Here is a 25,285-nt window from a genome sequence, read left to right on the forward strand (position 1 = left end):
AGGCGGAGTGGGCGGCAGGCTTGACCAAGAGAGATAAAGGCCTCTTCTGGGAGGCCCGCCCCCTGGGTCCCAGGCGAGCCCCTGAGTGGTGAGCAGCGTCCCTGAGTCTGACACTTGGCACCTCCCTGTCTGGCTGGGACTTGGGAGGCCACAGGGACCACTTCTGACCACCAGGTGTCGCCAGCACTGGGCGGGGGCCTCCCGGGCAGCCCCAGGCCTGCGGTGGGGGATACGATACGGGGCGAGGTCGTAGGGCTGCCCCAGCTCCTCATGTTGTTCTAAGGACCCCAAGATCTCGGCCCCTGGACTGGAGTGCCCTGGCCCCTCAGCCCATAAGGAGCACTGATGCGGTGCCGGTGTGATGCTGAGGAGGGGCGGTGCCTGCTGGGCAGAGGGGTGGAGACACCCCAGGTCTGAGTCTGACACTCCCAGCTCTCCACCCGGGCAGGGCTGGGGGCAGAGGGAGCACAGCACCTCCGCTCCAGACAGACTCGACCCAGCAAGGCCTCAGCCTGGCTGGTTGAGGCCCTGCCCCACTGTACCTGCCCTGAGCTAGGGTTTCCCTGTCTGTGAACCCGATGGTTAGACACTGGTCCCACCCCACCCTTCCTGGGTGATGTGAAGATTCAAGGTATCTCGGGACTCCAGGAAGGAGTTGCTCAGTGCAGGCTGGCACCCTGGGCAGGCTTCCTAGAGGAGGCGCCACGATTTGGGTTGGATCTTGCAACGTGGATTCAATGTGAGGATGATGCCATCTTCCGAAATGTCCTTCTCCCGACCCTGTTTTCTTTGTTAAATGCAACTTGACACTTGACTGTCAAGACTCAGTTTTGGTGTCACTTCCTCCAGGAGGGTCCCCCTGACTACAATCCCCCTTCTTTACCCAGAGGCCACCATTGCCCACTCATGTGTCAGCCTCCCTGGCTGAGACTGAGTTCTTGAGGGTGGGGCCTGGCCAGCTTGGGAGCTGGGTTGTATCTGCCAACATTGCCGGTTCCTCCAGCCACGTGCAGAGCTCCAGGGAGGCCACTGGGCCATTCCTAAGGAAGGCTGGAACCCAGGCCTCTGGGTCTGGGTAGAGATCCCACTCCAAGGGGGCCGGGAACACCCCGAGCCCTGCCCCTCCCCACCCACCTTCAGGTCGTAGAAGATGATGTCACCGAGCACCAGGTACACCTTCACGTAGTAGAGGGTCTCCTCGTCGAACTCCAGTGGCGAGTTGCAGAGCTACAGGGCCTTGAGGTAGAAGTGCTCCGCCAGCTTGCCCTGGCCCAGCTGATGGTGCAGGGCGGCCAGCCAGTGGTAGGCCACGTGCTCGTTCAGACGGTCTCCTGGGGTGCAGGCCAAAGGGGCAGGTGTAAGGACGCGGCTCCCTGGGGCAGGGAGGGCACAGGCCCCTCAGCAACAGGTATGAAGACCCCGGGCAGCACCTGGCTTGCCTGCAGGCACCTGCGGTCGCCTGGGCAGCTCTGGCCAGTCCCTTCCAGGTTCCCAGACTCACTTTCCCATCTGCAAAGCAGAACTAATAAGGCCTGCCCCTGTCTACTGTGAGGCTTTGGCAAAGTCGGACTTGGATGGCCCAGCTCTGTGCCTACACATAGCCACCTGCCTTTGCTCACTGGTTTTAACCAGGGGAGCCCAAAAGCCATGCAGTCCAGGTGCTCCCGGGCACCCCGGCTCCAGGCAACCCACAGACGTGACATCCGACTCCTCCTGCGTGTGTCACAATCAGAGCCCCCTACTTTGGGGAGTCAGCTGCACACCTACTGTGTACTGGGCCACGGGGCACAAGGTGCTGGGGCATGCGGCCTGCCTAGGGTTCCCTGTCTCTGGAGGGGGACAGATGACCCTGGCACAGCACCAGGGGATGCCCGGCCTTAAGGGGCAGACTGCTGGAAGGGGAACTGGGATTTTATCAGCCAGAGAGCCATGTGGTTGATGAGGTTGGGAAGGGCACAAGATAAAGGGAATGTGTCACTCAGCCTGGCACATACAGGGACCAACGAGATGCCTGGCATGTCTGGAAGGCAGAGGGCACACTGGGCGGCCCTTGTGGTCAGCAGCGGGAACAGGCAGAGGAAGCAGAGCTCAGTCAGGCAGGGAGCTCTACACTGCCTGAGAGACCTCGGGCCGTGCCCCACAGCCAGACAGGGAAGCCAGTTGGGCAGATCTGCCTGCCTGGACAGGAGACCAGGAAAATCCAGCAGCTGTTTCAGCTCCTGCCCTGCAGACCTGGAGGCTGGGCTCTGGCAAAGTGTGGGTCCTGGCAGGGTGGGGGCTCAGGGGACTTACCCAGAGTGATGCTGAGTGCTAGGGCCATGTAGGCAAACTCCAAGCCGTCCTGGGGCTTCTCCAGTGTGGCCAGGAGTGCCACCAGCTTTTTGCACAGCTGTAGCTGCAGCTCCGCCTTGCAGTTGCCCGTAGTCACTGCCAGGGCCAGGACCCGGTCCTACCACACAGGCAGGTGGGGTCAGGTTTCCCGCAGCACCCACCTTGCCCAGCGCCCTCCTCAGAGCTCAAACATGTGCTTGGAGCTTCCCACACCCCAGCTACCCCTGCACCTCCACAGAGCTCTGTGCTCTGGGATAACACACAGTTCAGACACCTAAGTTGGGGGCTGAAGAGTCACCTGAGGCCCATCCAGCTACACCCAGCAGCCTCAGACCAGCCTTTCCCACCTGGGCACCAGGGGGTCTGGCTGGGGGGAGCCAGCACTCCTCTCTGCTCTAAAAACACCGCATTTATCTGTGCCCAGGGCTGAGCCACACCGTGAGCTCAGAGGAAGGGAGAAGCTGACCCACTTCGGGGTGCAAGCAGACCTGGGCCTCCCACTGACATGCTGTGTGTCCTTTGACACGTCCCTGTGCCTCTCTGAGCCTCAGTTTCCTCATCTGGAAGATGGGGACAGGACTTCCCGCTCATGGTTGCTTGAGATCATCAGGTACAAGGGTAGAGCCATTGTCACATCCAGGCCCCAAACGTTTGTCCCGGGCAGGGGCATGGTCAATATCATTCCCGGTGAGACCACTTGGAAACTGAGCAGGTGCATGGGTGGCCCTGCCTCCAGGTGGGAGGCCTCTGCCCTGCCACACCTGTGCCTCAGCCCTCCAGGTGCTCCCCTGAGGCCCACCCACATCAGCCCACAGGCCAGCTCACCCGGTAGAAGGACACGGCTTTCTCCCGCTCCCAGGCCCCATTGAAGAAGATGTCTCCAGCTGCCTCAAACAGCTCCAGCCTCAGGCTGGGGTCGCCTGTGTACAGGACCACATTCTGTGCCACCTGAAAGGAGACAGAAGTTCCCTCAAGACCCACACCTGGCGAGGTGGCCACGCCCACCTTTGCCAGCCTCCTTCCTCTCACACACTACAGGTACACCTGAGCGTTTTTCAGGCTCTGTGCATTAGGGATGCCCCCACCACTGGCATGAGGACAATGAACTGATGCACCTGAGTGCCAGGAGGTGACTGAGCAGCTGCAGCCCAGGAGCCCGACACCTGTGAATCCTACCACCAGGGCTAGCCCTAGCCCACTTCCCCTGCACTCAAACCAGTCTCCGTGGCCCCCAGACTGCTGGGAGCCCATCCCCTGGCTCCTTTCTGTGTTGCCACATCCCTGCCACACCAATAGTGTTTGTGGGTGGGCCTGGTCCCATCTTGGCCATGAGCTCTTGATCCCTCTCCTCATCTCATGGAGGTATATAGCAGGTGCTCAATCACGAAAGCTTCACCAGGCTCGTGGGCTTCACAATTTGTTCCAGATCACACTGTGTTTGGGAAAGCCTCTGAAAACAGCCACTATGATAGATTCATTTTGTAAGGAGATGTGCCACGTGTCGCTTGGAGCAAGTTCTTCTGTGTGTTAACTGAGTGGTCACATTATTTGAGCATGTGCTGTATACCAGCAGGTGCTGGGCACTGTGAGGGGCCGCGCCTCTGCCCTCAGGGAGAAGATGCTGGCCACTGGGGGAGGATGTGCAGGAACCAGTTGGAGGGAGGGAAAAGGCACACAACAGGTGCTCAGCAGTGGCTTAGGAATGAGTGGATGGATGGATGAATGAATGGATGAGGAGATGTAGACACATGGATGGATGGATGGATGGATGGGTGTGTGGATAGATTAATGCTGGGATGGATGGATGGATGGATGGATGGATGGATGGATGGATGGATGGACGGACGGACGGACGGACAGATGAATGGATGGATGGACGGACGGGTGGGTGGATGGATGGATGGATGGATGGGTGGGTGGGTGGAATGATGTGTGTATGTCTGCATGTATGTATGGGTGGGTAGATAATGCATGGATGGGTGGAGGGTAGATGATGTATGTGCATATTGATGGCTAGATGGTGGATAGACGAATGTATGGATAAACCAATGGACAGATAGATAAATGGAGGGATGGATTAATGGGTAGATTAGTGGGTGGATGGATGTATGATGGATGGATGGATGAATGAATGGGTGGATGGATGATGGATGGATGGAAGGACGAACAGGTGGATGGATGGATGATGGAAGCATGGATGGATAATGGAAGCATGGTTGGATGATGGATGGATGGATGAATGGATAAATGGATATGTGGATGGATGATGGATGGATGGAAGGATACACAGGTGAATGGATGGATGATGGAAGGATGAATGGACCGATGGATGGATGAACAGGTGAATGGATGGATACACGGGTGAATGGATGGATAAAAGGATGGAAGAATGATGGATGGATGAATGGACAGATAGATGGACAGATGGATGAATGGACAGATAGAAGGATGATGGATGGATGGATGATGGATGGATGGATGGATGGATGGATGGATGATGGATGGATGGAAGGATGAACAGATGAATGGATGGATGATGGAAGGATGGATGGATGAATGGATAAATGGATAGATGGATGAATGATGGATGGATGGAAGGATGAACAGGAGTTGAGTGTGATGGATGGATGAATGACGGATGGATGAATGGTGGATGGATGGAAGGATGAACAGGTGGATGGATGGAAGGATGAACAGTTGGACGGATGGAAGGATGAACAGGTGGATGGATGAAAAGATGAACAGGTCGATGGATGGAAGGATGGAAGGATGAACAGGTGAATGGATGGTTGATGGAAGGATGAATGGACGGATGGATGGATCAACAGGTGAATGGATGGATAGACGGGTGAATGGATGGATGATGAATGGATGGATGATAAATGGATGGATGATAAAAGGATGGATGATAAAAGGATGGATGGATGAATGGACAGATGGATGGATGATGGCTGGATGGATGATGGATGGATGAATGGATAAATGGATGGATGGATGGATGATGGATGGATGGATGGAAGGATGAACAGATGAATGGATGGATGATGGAAGGATGGCTGACGGAAAGATGGATGGATGATGGAAGGATGGAAGGATGAATGAATGGTTAAATGGATGGATGGAAGGATGAACAGGAGGTGAGTGGATGGATGATAGAAGGATAGATGGATGATAGATGGATGGATGGATATATCAATGAATGGATAAATGGATGGATGGATGAATGATGGATGATGGAAGGATGGATGGATGAATGGACGAACAGGTGGATGGATGGTGGCTGAATGAAGGGATGATAAAAGAATGGATGAATGAATGATGGATGGATGGATAGATGGATGGATGGATGGATGGATGAATGGAAGGATGAACAGGTGAATGGAAGGATGAAAAGGTGAATGGAAGGATGAACAGGTGAATGGATGGATGCTAGAATGAAGGAAGGATGGATGGATGGATGGATGGAAGGATGAGCAGGCGAGTGGATGAATGATGGAAGGATGGATGGATGATAGATGGATGGATGGATGATGGATGAATGGATGGATGGAAGAATGAACAGGTGAATGGATGATGGAAGGATGGAAGAATGGATGGAGGGATGGATGGATAGGTGAATGGACGGATCATGGATGGATGGAAGATGGTTGGATGGATAATGGAAAGATGGATGGAAAGATGGATGGAAGGATGGAAGAACAGGTGAATGGATGGATGAAGAGGTGAACAGAAGAATGATGGATGGATGGATGGATGGATAGAAGGATGAACAGTTGGATGGATGATGGAAAGATAGATGGAAGGATGGATGGATGGACGAACAGGTGAATGGATGACGAATAGGTGAATGGGTGGATGGACAGGTGAATGGATGGATGATAAAAGGATGGATGGATGATAGATGGATGGATGAATGGAGGGATGGATGATGGATGGATAGATGGATGGATGCTTGGAAAGACGAACAGGTGAATGGATGGATGATGTAAGGATGGAAGGATGGATGGATGGATGGATGGATGATGGATGGATGGATGGAAGGATGAGCAGGTAAATAGATGATGGAAGGATGAATGGATGGGGGGATGGAGAGTGAAGAGCACAGGGGTCCTCCTGCATCCCTTGCCACTCACCTGGATGTACAGGTCCACCAGCTCGCTCTGCCGCAGGATGTAATAGATCTTCCCTGCTTGCAGCCAGGCATGCGCCTCCTTCTCTTCCTTCTGAAGGTCAATGAAAATCCCCAGACTTCCCTTGGTGTAGTCCAGAGTGGATCTGCAGGCCCTGGAATCAGACACAGGTATCAGAACAAGGGCTCTCATCCTCCTGGAACCAGTCTGCCTCCTCCCGTGGGTCTGGTGACAGATGAATCTGGAATGTGAGGACTGGGAACGGCCCTCTTGTGTGTGCAGTGTTCTGCTCTTCCCAGGCTGCTGGGAGGGCCAGGGTGAACACACACGGCATGGAAAAGATGAAGGACATCCTTCAGAGGGAATCGAGCATCATGCTACCCTGTGGCAGGAGGAGTGTGCTAGTCCATCTCCCCTGCCTCCCAGACATGGCCTGTGTCTTCTCCAGACGCACCAGGAACCGTTAGTGTTCAGGGGCTATCTGGGCCGATGGTTCTCAAGGTGTGCAGGCATCACAGTCACCTGGAGGCCAGTCCTTATAGCTTGCTGGCCCTGCCCACAGAGCTTCCGGCTCCACAGGCCTGGGGCAGGCCATAGAACTCCCACTTGCCACAAGCTCCTAGGTGACATGGATGCTGTTCTACTGGTCCAGGGACTACACTTTGAGAAGCATGGCTCTAGCACACTGGCCCATTTTCCTTCTGTGAACCTGAGACCAAGACTGGAGGCAGTCTCCCGGGTCCCCATGGAATCTGGCTCCTTCCCTGCTCTCTCAGTAAGTCTGACACTCGAGGGGGTGTGACTGCAGCAATGTCACTGGGCCCTGTGGGTGGGGTGGCCAGGGCCATGGTTACCCCACCAGGTCAGGATGCTTGGGGGAAGCCGAGTAGGCCACATATGGGACGTGAGACCTTGAAACCCTGTCCCAGGGAAGCAGGTGACACAACTGGCTCTGTCTTCTGTGGGAGCGAAGCCACAGGTGGCTGGTGTGGTCACATTTAACGGGACAGATGAAGGCCAGGAGTGAAGATTCGGGCAGGCAGAGGTCAGAGGACAAAAGCCACCATAGTAGGAAGAACAGCCCAGAGTGCACGTACTGCCTCTGCTGGGGTTGAGATGACCTTTGACCCAACAAGGGACGCTCAAGCTGGGACTCACGGGCCAGCAGCAGCCCTGGGACGACCCCAGGCCCACCAGCTCAAAACATCTGATGCCAAGGAACCGAATGATCAAAAGGAGAGGGGCTGCTGGGGTCCTGGGCCAGCTTCCCTGTGCACCCCTACCGGCCCTGCCCGCTCCCACCTCCACCACTGCAAAGCCAGCCCTTACCACTTGTTGCCCAGGGACAGGTAGAGTTGACTGATGGTCTCCAGGAGCTGCCCCTCCAGCACCTTGCCGGCCACCTTGCGGGCCAGGGAGAGCTGGAGCTCATGGTAGATGACACACTGGGCCTCGCTGGGCATGACGCTGCTATAGAAGTAGCACAGCTGGTGAACGGCCCGCAACTGGCCTGGGCAGAAGACAAAATGGAAGACGTTAGTCTCCCAGCATCAAAGCCAGGCTGGCTGGGCTCGGAGGCCCCTGCGCTGTGCTTGCCTCTTTCACACCTCTGTGAGCCTGGGCCCCATAGGCGGGGAGACTGAGCGCAGACAGGCCATGCACCCGTGCCAGGGCAGACGCCGAGCACACAGTCACATGGGCACACCTTGGTGCAGAGGCTCACGGTAGAGTCCGGCCTTCTTTACAACTCCCAGGGCCGAGGTCCTGGCCAGGCTCGGCCCCTGCACCAGGCCATCTATTTCTGCTTCACAAAGCCCCTCTGGCCAGGACCAGGGCCGCCTTCAGCCTAAGCTGATGAGGCCAGGGGCACAAGTAGACCCTGTCGCACATGGAACCCTGAGAGAGCAAAGCCAAGCGTCATGTCTGCCACACACGGCATCATGTTGGCGGAATGGGGTTCAAAGCCAGGCCCTGGCGTTCCCACACATGCTTCTTTCATGCAACCAGGCTCCCAAGCCACAGGCTCACTGGCCTCTCCCAAAGCCAGGGCGCTGGGAACGATGGAAAGTTTCTGATTTTCTAGTGCCAGAAACATTCCGGAGATTAACACAGGAAACCAGGTACGCTGAATGGACATCTGTTACACACGCCACCCAACAACAGCTGAATACACAGTCCTCTCGAGCACCCAGGGGACATTTCCCATGACAGACCATGTGCCAGGCCACAAAATGAGCCGCAGTGAATGGAGAAGGACTGAGACCGAAGCAGAGGTGTTCTTCAGCTGTACTGGCACAAAACTGGAAATCAACAGTGAAGGAAATGTGGGAAATTCAAAAATATGTGGAAATTACACACTCCTAAACAACCAGTGAGTCAAAGAGACCATCAGGGAAACTGAAAACTAATTTGAGAAGAATGCAAACAAATGCACAGCCCGGGCCAGCGCGGTGGGTCACGCCTGTCATCCCAGCACTGTGGGAGGCCGAGGTGGGAGGATCGCTTGAGTCCAGGAGTTTGAGATCAGCCTGGGAAACATGGTGAAATCCCATCTCTATAAAAAAATAAAATATAAAAATTAGCCGGGTGGGGTGGTGCATGACTGTAATCCCAGCTACTCGGGAGGCTGAGGCATGAGAGTGGCTTGAACCTGGGTAGAAGTTGCAGTGAGCCAAGATTGCACCACTTCACCATACCCTGGGCAATAGAGCAAAACTCTGTCTTAAAAAAAAAAAAAAATAGCACAGTGTATCAAAAATTCCAAGATGCAGCTAAGGCAGTGCTGAAAGCGAAATTTATAACTGTAAATGTCTACATTCAAAGAAAGAAGAAAAATCTCAAATCAAAAACCTAACCTTCCACCTTGAGAAACTAGAAAAATAATGAACTAAACCCAAAGCAAATAAAAGGAAGAAAATAATAAACATGAGAGTGGAAATGGGAAGTAAAAATACAGAGAATGGAAAAACAAAAGAGATAATCAACAGAACCAAAAGTGGGTTTTTTGAAAATAATAACAAAATTGACAAATCTTTCACCAGACTGACCAAGAAAAGAAAGATGGACACAAATGACTAAAATCAGAGACTGAGCCCCATGGCTCACGCCTGTCATCCCAGCGCTTTGTGAGGCCGAGGTGGAAGGATCGCTGAGGCCAGCATTCAAGACCAGCCTGGGGGAACATGATGAGACCCCATCTCTAATAAAAAGAAATAAATAAAAAATTAAAAACCCAAGTTTCTCAAATCAGAAATGAAAGAGGAAACATTATTGCCGACCTGACAGAAATAAAAGGATTCCATGAAAACACTACGAACAACTGTAGACCAACAAATCAGACCATCTAGACACAACAGCCAAGCTCCTAGAAAGACACAAACTACCAAAAGTGACTCAAAAATGACCCCAAGTAAGCATGTGGGGTAGCAGCCCCGCCCTCGGTCTCCTCGACCGTTCAGCGCAGGGTGGGGAGACAGGAAAGCATGATCCCCGTTCCCTGGCCTGCATTTCCAAGTCTGAATCCCCCAGCACCCTGGGGAGGGCCTCACAGGAGGAGGTGCCACAGGCTATTGTGCCAGGAGCCACGGGAGGCTGCAGTGGGGGTTAGGGCGCTGGATTCCTGGAGGGTCTCCTTCCAGTCAGGGAATGCCCCTGGGGAAGAAGCCTGGGTCTGAACCCCCCACCCCTCCTTGGGCAGATGTGTGGGACCGGGGCCCCTTCACACGGTCCTTCCCAAAATCTCATCCCTCCTAGGGCCAGGAGTGGGTGCCAGGCCTGTGCTGGGAAATGGGCAGATTTGGCCACAGCCCCTGGGGCTCTGGTCCAGGCCACAGGAGGCACCTCTGAGTGGTCTCACTATGCCATGACAAAGCGCTGCAAGGCAGAGGGGACCCACAACAGTATCCCTTGTCTCGGCCATTTCCCTGGACTCAACTTCCTCATCTATCCTCTGCGGCCTAGATTTCAGACAGCCCTGCCCACCTACTATCCATTCACTGCTCAGTCTGCAGTGACTGTTCGATAGCACTCCATGGCTCCCCAGTGCTCTTGGGGAAAAGGCCAAGCCACAGCCTGAGGCCCCAGGCCCTGCTTAGCTCTCCAGAAGAGCTTCTCACCATCCAGCACCCAATCCACCCACTCCTAACTCTGCACCTCCCTGCATAAGCCCTGCTCACTCACCCCCGCTCACACCCCACTTATCCCCGCTCACACTTCCGCTCACTCACCCCAATCACACCTCCACTCACTCACCCCTACTCAGTCATCCCCACTCACACTCCCACTCACTCACCCTCATCACACCTCCAATCACTCACCCCCACTCACTCATCTCCACTCACACTCCTGCTCACCCCCACTCACACCACCACAACCCACTCATCCCCGCTCACACTCCTGCTCACTCACCCCCATCACACCTCTGCTCACTCACCCTTTCACTCATCCCCGCTCACTCTCCCGTTCACTCACCCCCACTCAATCACTCCCACTCAATCACCCCCACTCACTCACCCCAATCACCCCCACTCTCTCTTCCCCGCTCACACCCCCTTCATCCCCGCTCATTCACCCCCACTCGCTCACCCCTGCTCACACCGCACTCATCCCCGCTCACACTCCCACTCACTCACCCCCATCACACCTCCGCTCACTCACCCCCACTCACTCACCCCCGCTCACTTACCCCCACTCACTCACCACCACTCACCCCCACTAGCTTATCCCTGGTCCTTCACACAGGCTACACCACCAGGCCCTCCCCCACCACCTATTACTTGACTAAATCCTCTCAACCCTCTGGTCCCAGACTAAAGAGGCTTCCCTAACCCGGGGCCAAGTGCTGGCCCGCCATCACGCCACTCACCCTTTTGTGGCTTCTCTGGCCTAAAGCTCACATTCCCACGCTCAGTCCCTGCCACCCGAGGACCCCACAAGCCCCATTTGTGGGTGGGGCCTGACACACACAGTGCACAACAAGCTGCTTTTGCATGAACTGCTCTGCGGCTTTAGGCAATCACCCGCCCCGTGTCCTCTGTGAAGTGGGATGACAGGTGCGCAGGCTGCCAACATACCAAGCAGATAACACAGGCACAAGAACCGGCGTTCACAGCCTGGCTCATGGAGGGGCCCCAAGTCCCAGCTCAGCAGAGCCTGCCTTGATCCCAGGGTTATGGCTAGGGATTCCCAGCACGCAGGACTTTCCGTGCTCAAGGCAGCATGGTCCCTGGGCAAACTGGGAAGAGCTGGCTGCCCCAGTAGGGCAGAGGGCCTGGCCCTGTGTGGGAACCGCCTGTCTCCAGGGCGCTTGCCAACATCTGCTGCTGGCCATGACTCAGCACTTTCAATGGTGGAAAAACCACCACTTGTTTCTGAATCACAAACCCCAGGTGTGCCCTGACCCGAGTGGCCCCGGAAGGCATACAGGAGGAACCGGGGCACTCACTCTCCACATGGCCCATCTCCACAGCGACCAGAAGGGCCCACTCATAGTAGCCCTTGCCCTGCTTTTCCGGGCCCTGACGGGTGCAGAGGTGGCCCAGCCACAGGAGCACATAGGTGAAGTCCCGGCCACACTCCCTGCAGGGCAGCCTCGATAACAGCCGCACGGCCTCCAGGAGGTAGTGCTGGGCCATGCTGCTGGCACCCGCGTGCAGGCACAGGGTCCCGAAGTTGGCCAGCACCACTGCCTGGTTCCTCCGCTGGCCCAGGTCCTGAGCTGCCCGCAGGGTGTGGTAGTAGCCCTAGGCTGCCTGTCTCGTCCGGCCCAGCAGGGCAAGGGCTACTATGCCTTCAGAGCCATGTCTCTCTCTTGTCATCTAACCCATTTAAACTCTCCTTTCAAACTCTATGCCAGACCTAACCACTTCTCACCTTTCTCATCATTTCCAACCAGGTCCAGCCCTCATCATAGCTCTCTGGGTTACTGCAAAAGCCTCCCAATCACCAGGCACAGTGGCTTATGCTTGTAATCCCAGTACTTTGGTAGGCCAAGGTGGGTGGATCATCAGAGGTCAGGAGTTCAAGACCAGCCTGGCCAACATGGTGAAACCCCTCTACTAAAAATACAAAAAATTAGCCAAGCATGGTGGTGGGTGCCTGTAATCCCAGCTATTCGGGAGGCTGAAGCAGGAAAATCACTTGAACTCAGAAGGCAGAGGTTACAGTGAGCCGAGATCGTGCCATTGCACTCCAGCCTGGGGGACAAGAGCGAAACTCCATCTCTGAAGGTTTAAAAAAAAAAAAAAAAGCCTCCCAACCTACCTGTCTCCTTCCACCTTTCACCCTGCCCTGCATTCTACCTTCCACTCTCAAACATTTCAGAAAAAAAAAAAAATTATATCCACAGAGAAAGAAAGAGAAAGTAGAAATGGGGTGAAATGTTTGGGGAATCTGAGGGAAGAGTATATGGGAATTCTCTGTACTATTTTTGCAACTTTTCCGTAAGTCTGGATTATTTTGAATTCAAGAGTTAAACAAAGAAAAAACAAAAACAAAACACTGTCTCCCTTTGTGAACCCATCCTGTCTTTCCCCTGGTAACTGAAGGACGCTCTCAACTAACACATCTATTTTTTCATGAACACTAAAAGAACCCTTGCCTAGTTTTCACTTTCTGTACTTGGCAGTAGAATTTCATATATATGTGTGTGTGTACATATATGTGTGTGGTGTGTGTGTATATACAAAGAGGGAGAAATATATATGTGTGTATATATATATAAATATATATTGTAAATTTACAATGGTAATGTGTATATATATAAATATATGTGTGTGTGTAAATATATATAATACATACCCCATAGCCTGTCCTTAACCAGTTTTAAACTTAGTCGGAAAAACACATACCTAAGCAGAGAATTTCAAAATAATATGATGAATATTTTGATCGAGGGATGTGTTGCTATGGAACATGCTGCTAAGACACAAAACCTCCTAGATGGGGCAATGAATGAATGAAGTTTTGCACCTATAGGCACCCCCTCTGATATCCCCTCAAACATTTATACGTATATGCATTTGCTTCCCCTAGGACCCCATTTCATAAGGGTTAGTCCTAGAGCCTAGCGAGTTCCTACTACAGCTGGCACACATATGCCATTCAAGAAACAGTGGCTGAGTGAATGACGAGTTAAGAACCATTTGTCAGCCAGTGCTCAGTAATACAACATGCACTGGTATGGAAATTATATTTTTGTTGAAAGCAAGGGCAGGATCACAAAATATCTTTCCACAGAAAGCAAACCTCAAAAGCTTCTTTACCCTAGTAAAGCACGTTCTAAGAAGCTCCCCTTATATAAAAGAAAACCTCCTCATTCGTTATCAATGGCATGTAAACCTAATAAGCCTTCACCTCTGATGACATCTCTTCCATCCCCAGGGCTAGATGAAGGAGGTTCCGGAAACCCTGGTAGTTGTGAAGGTGGCCCCCAGCTCTGACAGTCTTGAACCCTGTGGGCGCGGGGGTCACACAGCAGAAGAACAACAGAGGGAAGCATCATCAGGCTTCGAATATGTTTGAACCAGAGATGGCAAATAGGCTGCAGCCAACTGAAAACACCAGAGATTCATGGTGGCCACCTGAGGGGTTGTGCTCTTAAAAAACAAAAATTAAAATTAAAAATTAAAAAATTAAAAAAGGAAGGGGTCAAGAATCCATCAGGTCTGACTGAGACGTGTATCAGTGACTAACACCCCATATGGCAAAAGTACTCCGGTGCGCTTTGGGTACTCACAGCTTCAGCAGTATTCAAAGGCGTGTGCTTCCCTAAGACTAAGTCACGGGAATACCCCCCCCCCCCCCGCAACACTGCCAGGAGAAACGTCTAACATGGATTTGGCTAGAAATACAGTTGTCTTTAACAAATTAACACTGAATACATCCTGACTTATTAGAGCCTGCGAGAATGACATTCTCAATGATAACAGTTATCACTACAATCTCCAAACATCTGCGATCCTGCAAGGAGGAACTGTGACAGCGCAGGCCACGTGTCCAGACTGCTTCCCAGACTGCCTGTTACAAAATAAAAGAAATGAAATCCCCCCAAAAATGTCTTCACTCACATTTAGCCAGTTGTTCCTTTGTGTGCATCTCTGTGCTAAAATGGCCATTCTTCCCCACAGCCTGAAGTCATACGCTAAAATCAATGAGACTCACATGAAGCCAGAAACGTGCAGATGCCAAGGAAACCAACACAAACGAAATGGGCTGGAGAGTGTGGCCAGGAGGATGGTACTTCCCAGGAAGCAATTACTTCATCTCTGCCCATGAAGCAGGCAGCTGTCACTGTCCCCCAGGCCCATGCCAGCCACTCGAAGTAGGTTCTAACCCAACTACCTCCAACAATCAACGTAAATACACCACACAATTGGCTTCTGAAAGGACACCTTGCAACCAACAAGAAACTGTAAGCACAACTTTGAAAAACTGTGCAACTAAAATCCTTGGGAAGGGATCAACACTGCCACATTTTGACTCAAATACTGTTTCGTGGTAGCACTGCAATAATTCACTGAAACAAAAGAATGAATGAGGAACATTATATAAATGAATATAAAAGAATGAATGAAGAATGAACATTATATAAATGAATGTTTATATAGGAATCAGAGGAAGCATGACTAATCATTTAAAGAAATAGGTCAAGAAACTGCTAGGTTCAGATGCTACCGTGAGACACTGTCAGGGCCTTAGGCAAATTCACTTCTCTTGGTCCTGTTTCTAGGTTCATCAAAAATCAGCTTTGGACTAGGGAATCTGTTGCTTTCCAATGCCTTCCTTCTGCGATTCCAGCCCAGATTTTAGGACTGCTCTCCCACTTGGTATATGAAAGCACTTTCTATGTGTAATAGCAAGAGTACATTTCTGTGTTGAATGCTGTTTGGGACCTACTCTATGAGGCAGAATATCATCATGTAATTTTAAGCATGACGACAAGGCGCACTCTAGATAAGAATAACACATAAGACGTGGCCATACACCTGCGCGTGCCTGGCAAGGAGATAGGGAAGTCTCATTTAATGAAGCCGGGGTACCTGTTGCACCTTAATATCCTCAGTCCACATCAAGTTCACAACGTCCTTCTGACATCCAACCACAGGTAACACATACTTTTCCACACTTTCCACCCAAGATTGAAATATGCAGAGCACCGTGATAAAGACGCCTCCATCCCCAGCATGTGGGCTCTCATTCTGTAGAATTACATACTTTCGGGGCAAAATGGTGACCAGGTTGTAGCGGCAAGCAAGACTGAGCTCCGTGGGGAGAGCAGGCCCTGCAGCAGCCACCACTCCTGTCGCCACAGTCTGATGCAGCTGCAGAGAAGCTGTGGCTGAGGCCATTCACTTTGTGAGAGAACCGCACAGGAGGGAAAAGCTAGGGAAGGTAGGGAAGAGGGCAATGTCAGGCTTCTGAGCCCAAGCCAAGCCATCGCATCCCCTGTGACTTGCACGTATATGCCCAGATGGCCTGAAGTAACTGAAGAATCACACAAGAAGTGCAAATGCCCTGTCCCACCTTAACTGATGACATTCCACCACAAAAGAAGTGAAAATGGCCGGTTCTTGCCTTAAGTGATGACATTATCTTGTGAAATTCCTTTTCCTGGCTCATCCTGGCTCAAAAAGCTCCCACACTGAGCACCTTGTGACCCCCACTCCTGCCAACCAGAGAACAACCCCCCTTTGACTGTAATTTTCCTTTACCTACCCAAATCCTATAAAATGGCCCCACCCTTATCTCCCTTCACTGACTCTCTTTTAGCACTCAGCCCGCCTGCACCCAGGTGATTAAAATGCTTTATTGCTCACACAAAGCCTGTTTGGTGGTCTCTTCACACGGACGCACATGACAGGCAGGTGCAGAGCCAGGGAAGGCTCTGTGATGAGAACAGAAAGGAATGCACCTCCCTGTACACACACTCGGATTTTATGACAATGTGGGTAGGGGGCTGAACTGGATGCCTGAGAACATTCCTCCAAGTTCCTTTGCTGATTTTCTAAATATTGGTGTAAAATCTGAACTCAGAAAGTTTTTTTAAATCGCTTCAATCAACATCTTTGTCTGGTGCTCAGCATCATGTCTACATGATCATCTAGAAAACCAACTTCAGTTCTAAGGCTCACGTCCTCCTACAAAGTGCCAGGGATTTTACAAGGGAATGCACCTCTCATTCGCATCAAGAACACACATAACTACCATTAAAGAAATGCTGAATTTGCTTACACAATTTTTTAAACACCCAGATTTGAAATACAATAGAGAAGACAACTTTTTGATAGCTCTGCTTTGCAACAGGGAACTGCAGGTAGAGAAAATAACCTGCCCTGATTTCTAACCAGCCAACCACCTGTCTTCCCTGGCTGCAGTAGGAGCAATCTTCCTGAGCTCAGGATGAAAAAGAACCCAGCTGGTTAAGGGACAGATAGTCATCAGTTCTCAGCAGGCCTCCCGGGTCCCAAATCCCCATGTAATACGTGGAAGTAAAAAGCTATCAATGACCAAGCATCTGAACGCTTATCTCACCTCCCCATCTGCTTCTCCTGCCATACAAATATAAAATTAATAAGCCTGGTATTAGAGAACAGAGTTGGTGCTGCATCTGTCTTCCTAAAATTACGGATAATTACCAGCCCACAATGGCTTCTAATCAGATTTGAGTGGTCCCTTAGACAGGAAGCTAAAGTGCCTCAGCCCTAAACTGAGAAGAAAACTGAAACTGGAAGGCTCTAGGTTTGATTTTTTCCCCCTTGTTCTAAAGTTGCTGTTCCCAAATCTCCATCTACTGTCTTGTTTATAAAATGTATGAGAAACAAGGAAATTTAAAGACACTATAGAAATGGCCACTTTTTCTAGGTACAAATTTTGTGAACATGATTTTCAGCTGCTGGGCTTTTTCTCCACAAACTGTGAGCCTGGGGTACATTTTCTCCCTCGTGGTTACACATTCAGAGTCAGGGAAAGTGGTTTTAGCAATAAAGAGGGGAGTGCAGTGAGAAGTGACCGGGCACTGAGAAGGGCAGACAGGGACTCTACCTCAGTGGCCTGCAGCACTCCTGGGCCTCGGCCTTTACTTTTCTATCTGTACAAGGGATCTAAAGGCCCGTGATTCTAGGCCACGACAGCTCTTCATACACACATACGCAAACATCACACGCCTATGTGAAAAGCTGTGACACTTGGCTGATTTCCTGAAGAAGTTGTCTTGTATCATTTCTACTCAAGTACTCCACATCCTTCCAGACAAGTATCAGAGGATGATGGGCTATCCCACAGCAATGTGTGTAACCTCTGCTGCTTACGATCCCCGTTCACATAGCATTTTCCAAAAGCATTTGGTGTGAAGTGACAGAAGAAAGAAGAAGAAGGTTCTTTCAGCTCATTCATTCATTCATTCATTCATTCAACAAATATTGACTGACTATCTACGTGCCAGGCACTGGTGATATACCAGGGAACATATAGTTTTGTAGGTAGAGACAGACAACCAAAAAGCATGTTCAAGAGTGATCAATGCTGTAGAGGAAATACACTAGGAAGCAGGAAGAACAATACCCCAACCACCCTACACTGGGGTGACGCTAGCGTTACAAAACGGAAACAGCGGCCGGGGGCGGTGGCTCACACCTCTAATCTCAGCTGTTTAGGAGACTGAGGCAGGTGGATCACCTGAGTTCAGGAGTTCAAGATCAGCCTGACCAATACGGCGAAACTCTGTCTCTACTAAAAACATAAAGATTAGCTGGACGTGGTGGCACACACCTGTAATCCCAGTTACTCAGGAAGCTGAGGCACAAGAATCACTTGAACCTGGGAGGCAGAGGTTGGAGCGAGCCGAGGTCGCGCCACTGCACTCCAGCCTGGGTGACAGAGCAAGACTCTGTCTCAAAAAAAGTAAAAATAAAATGTAAACAGAGAATAAGATACCAAAGGAAAGAACATGAACGATTAATTGTAACAAAAGCCTTTGTAAGCTGATACTTTCCTTCCTGGATCCTTGTCCCTTACAAATGGAAAAACACGGCGGGTAGGGGTAGCATCAAAATGATGGTGATGTTTTAAGATGGCTTTGGGTTTCAGATGTCTGACAGCCATACTCATGTACTTCAACGAGAAAGCTCTAGCTCTATAAGCCATCTGGGCAATGGTTTAATGTCTTTTTTTTTTTTTTCCCCAATGGGTTTTTAAAATACAGGAAAACATGTGTGTTTATTTGGCTGCTCTGTGCCCGCACACGTGCAAACTGTGCTAACAGGTTTTTCCATTTTTTGCTGAATTTGCCAGCTTGCCATAAACAGGCTTCCATGTCTTAATTGTCTATAAATAGCACAAACACCCAAAAATGCAAATCAAGACAAGCTGTTCCTTCAACTGCTGCTGCCATGATGACAGCGAGCGACAACTGGCCAAATCAATACCTGGAGACTGAAGCTGTCCGGCAGACAGCACAGGGTCCACTGCTTTTCCCATAGCATTTAAAGAAACAAGCGGAAACGGCTCTCCACACAGGACAGACACGTCCTTTGTCCTTTGAATAAATGCTGCCAATGCCCAAAATACTTTCTCCATCACACTATCTATATAGAATTCAAGTTCCTTCCAATACCATAAGTAACGCCAGTGATAGACTATGTTTAGCCATCATGACCCATTAGCATTCCTTTTCCTCTAAAATGTTGAAATAATAACATTGAGTGAGCACTCACAAGGTGCCAGGCTCTGAGTTTGATCTCGCTGAGTTCTCATTGAAATCCGGTAAGATCAGTACCATATTCTCTCATTTTTCATAGATGAGGAAACTGAGGCATAGAAAGGCTAAGTAAGTTGTCCATGGTCACAGGTTATTTAGGAACTTTTCTCCAAACTTTCAAAAGTTAACTACTACCACTATTACAAATGAGTTTCTGTTTGTTTGTTTTTGTTTCTTTTTTTTGAGACAGGGTCTTGCTCTGACCACGCTGGAGTGCAGTGGCGTGATGATGTTTCACTGCAGCCTCTACTTCCCGGGCTCAAGTGATTCTCACACCTCAGCCTCTCCAGTAGCTGGGATTACAGGCATGAGCCACCACACCTGGCTAATTTTTTAATTTTTATTTTTTGTAGGGATGGGGTTTCACCATGTTGCCCAGACTGGCTCCGAACTCTGGGCTCAAGAGATCCTCCCAGGTCGGCCTCCCAAAGTGCTGGGATTACAGGTGTAAGCCACTGTGCACAGCCCTACAAATGTGACTTGTACAAAGTCAGAGCAGTGAGCAGGAAGAGAACAGAGACTTCGGCGAGTCTCCTGGCTGTTGCAACACCATATCCCTCCTCCATACCGTAATGTGTCTGCACCCACCAAGCTCCTAGACGTTGAAGGCAGGCCAGCTCAGAGACGAAACAGAGTCAAGAAAGAGAAGATGCAGACATGCGTCCTGATTTCAGCTCGAGCGTGCATCTCTCCCCTGCAGCTGCACAGGCAGAAACCAGGGGCCGTGAGTCTGAGGCAGTGTGTTTGGTTCCTGGCAGGTAATCTTTTGGGAGACCATCCCATACAATTAGTGTTACACTTCTCAAAAAGGAAGTGTGACTTGTATAGAAAAATCGATTCCATTTGGGAGAAAGGTCTAATAAAACCCCAAAGGGTAATACAACAACAAATTAAATTCATCTGTCCAAACTGAAATCCCAAAGCCCTCTGGGCACACGGCTGCTTTTCTGAGCTGAAATTCAGCTCCAGCTGAGAAACAGGTCAACTTTCCTAAAAAGATTTCTTTTTCACATACCTTCAATAAAAATTCCTTTCCCTCACTTGTCATTTTCCAGATTTAATGGCTCTGTTGGCCTTCCTCTTATTTAGACCATGAGCACTGACTTCATGTCTGCTATGGCCGGGACTCCAAGGGAGGCACCCTAGGGAACACAGATGACTGCAGCACAGCGACACCCTCAAGGAGCACACACGGGGAAGGCAAGATGATACCATCGCAGCCTTCACACACAAATGAACTTGGCATCCATACCCCGTCCCATTTCTAGAAAACAACGATGCTGAGTCAGTAACATTCACCGAACAGCCTGCAGTGTGGAGGCAGGCACGAGGGGGCTTCAAGCGGGGAAGAGCACCTTCAGAAGGGGGCATGCAAGCAACGTGGAGGCAGGAGACACCCCCACGAACAAGGGCCAGCCCGGGGGCCTGCAGAAATGCCCATGCATCTGGGAGGGAGAGAGGACAAGATACTTAAATGCTCCAAAATGAATAGAAGCCTCCCAAGAACCTCCCCCAAAATGGGGCAGGAATTTACAAAAGACCAAACCGAGCATGCGCAGTTACTTGTGCAGGGTGCCACCAGAGCGAGCTATCCAGGAAGAAACAGGGTCACTAGAAGCCTGAGCCTCTACTCCCAGCTCTGCAACTCATTCACCCTATGACCTTGGTGAAGGCTCTTAGCTTCTGTGAGCCACAAGAGAATCACGGGAAAACAGAAGATATGAAAACTGCTCTGCCTTTTTCACAGAACTGCTGAGGGAATAAAATCAGATAATGGATTTTTAAATTCTCTGTGAATTACAAAGCAAAATACAAACGCAAGACATCATTCTTACCATTAACAACAGCACTGTCAAATTAAGAGCAGAGTTAAGACCACAGCATTTTCCAACCCCCCGACTCCTGAGAGAAATAGTGAGTCCAGCCGATGTATTTGGGCAACCCCAGTATCTAGGCTTTGAGAACTTCAAACAGCTCATGAACTCTGACAGTATCACTCCAGCCCAGTGCTCACTAAGTTCTCCAAGACAGCCAACTGACAGAAAATACTACAGCTTTTTCAGCTGGGCTTGAAGTCCTCCAAGCTCACAGCACAGCTCAACAATGAAGAAGAGGTTTTCTGCCACTAGACTCAAAAGCTGGCTTTTGTAGATTCCCATAGAAAGAACATTCAAGGCCAGGTGTGGCGGCTTATGCCTGTAATCCCAGCAATTTGGGAAGCCGAGGCAGGAGGATCACCTGAGCTCAGAAGTTCAAGAACAGCCCTGGCCAATATGGCGAAGCCCCATCTGTCCTAAAAATACAAAAATTAGCCGGGCATGCTGGCGGGCACCTGTAATCCCAGCTACTTCGGAGGCTGAGGCAGGAAAATAGCTTGAACTCAGGAGGCTGAGGTTGCAGTGAGCTGAGATCATGCCACTGCACTCCATCTCAAAGAAAAAAAAAAAAAGAAAGAGCATTCTTTTTTGCTGATGTTAAATTTCCTGTGCTAAACACAGAGAAATCATGCAACACTGAAATCCTGAAAAACATATCATAAAAAGCATTTAGTGACTGAAAAGGCATTCAGTATAACCTGTAACAGTGAGTTCCCCTCCTCTTTCCAGCCAGCTCCACTAACGCTGTGACCCTTAACAATGCTTTCCCTAACACAGAGGAAAATTAATAGGACCGCTTACCCCTCTCAGCTGACAGCTAAACCAGTGCTTCTCCCTGGGCTCACTAAAAATGACCTTTACCCAAAACCAGGCTGCAACGACCCTGTAGATGTTGACTAACAATTTCAAAATTCCCATATTCTTTGTCCACTCCTAAGGAAGATGAACTAAAGCCAGGTGTCTCCAAGTCAGTACTAACAGAGGCCTTAAACATCAGATGGCCCATCCCCTTCTTTGACAACCGGGGGATCTAAAGCTGAGCTTATGGAAGAAAACAGCCTGTTTAGTAACAAAGCGAAAACCAAAGCCTAGTCACCTAACCTCTGGTCCAGAAGTCCTGTGACAATCCAGCACCCATATAGGATGAGTCTCCCTAACCAGAAACTCTGAAATCCACAACTTTTTCAGTGCCGATGTGATGCTCAACGAAATGTTCATTGGAGCAGCTCAGACTCTGGATTTTTGAATTCAGGATGCTCAACCAGCAAGGATAATACAAATATTCAAAAATCCAAAAATGTAAAAAAATCTGAGACACTTCTGGTTCCAAGCAGTTTGGATGAGGGATATTCAACCCGCATTTTTTTTTTTTTCCTCTAATGAAGAAAATTAAAAACGAGGCCCGAGCAAAGTCATTCAATCCATACTAAAGTCATTCAATAGTTTAATTAGTACCCATTTAAAGTTAAGTGCTACCCACAGATATTTAAAAGGATGAAAACATACATGCCTACAATCCCAGAACTTTGGAAGGCCGAGGCGGGAGGATCACCTGATGTCAGGAGTTCAAGACCAGCCCGGCCAGCATGGTGAAACTCCATCTCTACTAAAAATGCAAAAATTAGCCAGGCGTGGTGGCACACACCTGTTATCCCAGCTACTCGGAAGGCTGAGGCACGAGAATCACTTGAACCTGGGGGGAGCACGTTGCAGTGAGCTGAGATCACACCACTGTACTCCAGCCTGGACCACAGAGCAAGACTCTGTCTCAAAAAAAAAAAAAGTAAAAAGAAAATTAATTTAAATTGTGTTTTCACATGGAGCCCATGTTCCCAGAACACAAGCCCTGCTCTATGCTCCAAGGGCACACAGGATGCCCCTTAATACTCACCATATTCCATGGCAGGCATTGGCATGTGTCTGTCCATCACACTAGACTTCCTGTGCATGAGGCAGGGATCATATATTATTACCTTTCTGTCCCCAATGTCTGGCCTAGAAGACACTCAGTAAATGATTCCTGAACTAAGTCAGATACTAAGACATTTTAAACTTGTATTAACAAAATTGATTCAATAAGTCTGCCAATGCAGCGTTCATACCACACAGCTTAAATCTCAACCTGCGGATTTATCTTGTGTTCTGCTAGATTATCACCTATTAACATTCAGGAGGCACCTAGTATGTGCTGGGCATTACTAATTGCTGGGGACCTAGCAGTGGCAAAACAACATTCCTTGTTCAAAGAGAAGTTCTAGTATAAAGAGGAATAGAAGGAACAGGCTAGATTGATGAGAGAGCTAAGAAAAGGACAGGGTGCCATGGGAAGCACCTGGTCTTCTCTGGATGGTACACAGTTAACGAAGTCTGAGTGCTTCGTACAGCATAAGATCATCTCCTCCAAAGAAGCTAATGAAGCTTTGATTCCCCAGTACCAGAAGTCACCAGAAAGGTGCCCACAGCCACATGCTTAGTGTACGAAGTGAAACCAACTAAACAAACAAAGCTCCAACTTCCAGAGGCAACGGTCCAATTATGAAATCCTCTGGCTATGCTCAATTGAAATTCAAGGTATTCAAGAGGCCAATATTTAAGTGATAAATTAACCCAACCACTTAAAACTAAAGTAGTCTTTGGTTCAAGGGGTAAGGGTATACTACATTTTACAAATTTATTAGCTCTTAATATTTACATTTAAATATGATGATGGTGTAATAATAACTTTACTGAGTAGTTACTATGTGTTAGGCACCAAACTAAGCACTTTACACACACATTTGCACGATCCTGTGAGATGATAATGACCCCTTGTCATCCCATTTCATAGATGAAAGTTAGGTTAATATAAGCTTAAAAACTTGCCCAAATGACACAGCTAGTTAGCAAAACCCAGGCAGCCTGACTCCATAGGCCTTGTTTAAAGAAGTAATATTTATAAACTGTCCAGCGCAGCAGTGGTACAAACAAGAGTTCAATAAACGCCTAAAGGGTACTTCACACCCAAAATCGTTTCCCGCCAATCAAACTACACTTACTCTGGTTCTGCACAACCAACTGTCAAATTATTGTTCCATGAAGAAAAGGTGGAATGGGTAGAGATCAGAATAGAGTGAATAACTGGTAAATATACTTCATGACAGGTAGTAACAGGATGTGGCATTTAGGCTATTTCCACATTTGTTTGCATAACACTTTTTCACAGTTCTAAAGCACAAGAACCATTCTAAGCTAGTGAAGACATAAAGCATGTCTATGATCCAGGACTCCAATTCACTGTGGATCGGTGGATCTCAACCTTTACGGTATATCAGAACCACCTGGGGGTTTTTAACAGCACTATAGCTGCGCAGGCTCCATTCCTGCAGATTCTATTTCAACTGGTCTGGAGTAAGCACGCGAGCTTTTTTCACAGTCCCCTAGATGCAGCTAGGTTTGCAAACCACTGTCCAAGTTGCTCTCACACTTCTGCTCAGTTCAACACGCACTCACTGAGATTCTAAGCACTATGAATTGGGCTAAGTTAACAAGTCAGGCTCCATTCCCTAATAATATTGGCAAAGAAATCAATATCAAAGATTTATTCCAGTCCAAACCAAATAAATTGCCGGGTGAAAAAAATGCCCTGGCATAGTTTGCCACACAAAACAACTTCCTGTATCTTCCCAGTCAGTAGCCTAGAGACTGACTTTGAGCCATGAGAATTCAGAATCAGGGGAAAATGCCAGTCTGAGGCATCTGCCACACTCCTAGCACACCCCCAAAAGCGCCCAGCTACATTTCACATCCACTGTCCTAACAGGGGTCGAAATAGGGAAGAGCAGTGCAATACAGAAAACAGAGCCTGCTGGGTGGCAAAAGGCTGGGAAATACCAGTCCTAGCCCTGCTACCAATCGCTCTGGTCACTTCTCTCTGGTCCTGGTGTGGCCAACAGTTACACGAGAGGGTGAGGCATAAAAACACAGATGTCAGGCAAGCTCCAGCATCCAAAATACATAGAAATTAAAAAACATTAAGGTGATATCAAGGAATGTATGCCATCAACCAGAAAAGTAACTGAAATATTCCTTTTCCCATTCTTAAGAAATCAAAAGTGGAAGCAGAAAATTGAGCAATCAGCCTACCAAGTTGACTGGGGCAACAGAATACACTCACGGATTCTGTTCACAACATCGGGGGTGACAGACCAAAAGGA

At 49.6% G+C, this 25,285-nt stretch overlaps 2 protein-coding genes across 2 annotated transcripts in view; one reads left to right on the forward strand and one right to left on the reverse strand.

Moving 5' to 3' along the window:
* The window catches only part of LOC135964491 (SH3 domain and tetratricopeptide repeat-containing protein 1-like), a 412,105-nt gene that overhangs the window by 272,437 nt on the left and 114,383 nt on the right, over positions 1-25,285 (forward strand). The window lies entirely within an intron of this gene.
* The window catches only part of LOC135964637 (SH3 domain and tetratricopeptide repeat-containing protein 1-like), a 53,693-nt gene that overhangs the window by 2,035 nt on the left and 26,373 nt on the right, over positions 1-25,285 (reverse strand). The window contains exons 3-7 of the mRNA XM_074000127.1: positions 7,791-7,971; positions 6,465-6,615; positions 3,157-3,279; positions 2,293-2,449; positions 1,135-1,331 (exon numbers count right to left, since the gene is read on the reverse strand). Of these exons, the coding sequence (XP_073856228.1) occupies positions 1,228-1,331; positions 2,293-2,449; positions 3,157-3,279; positions 6,465-6,615; positions 7,791-7,971 (716 nt within the window). The 3' untranslated portion in view covers positions 1,135-1,227. The remainder of the gene's footprint in view (positions 1-1,134; positions 1,332-2,292; positions 2,450-3,156; positions 3,280-6,464; positions 6,616-7,790; positions 7,972-25,285) is intronic.

The sequence above is a fragment of the Macaca fascicularis genome, chromosome 8 (assembly GCF_037993035.2).
Source record: "Macaca fascicularis isolate 582-1 chromosome 8, T2T-MFA8v1.1".
NCBI classification, from domain to species: Eukaryota; Metazoa; Chordata; class Mammalia; order Primates; family Cercopithecidae; genus Macaca; species Macaca fascicularis.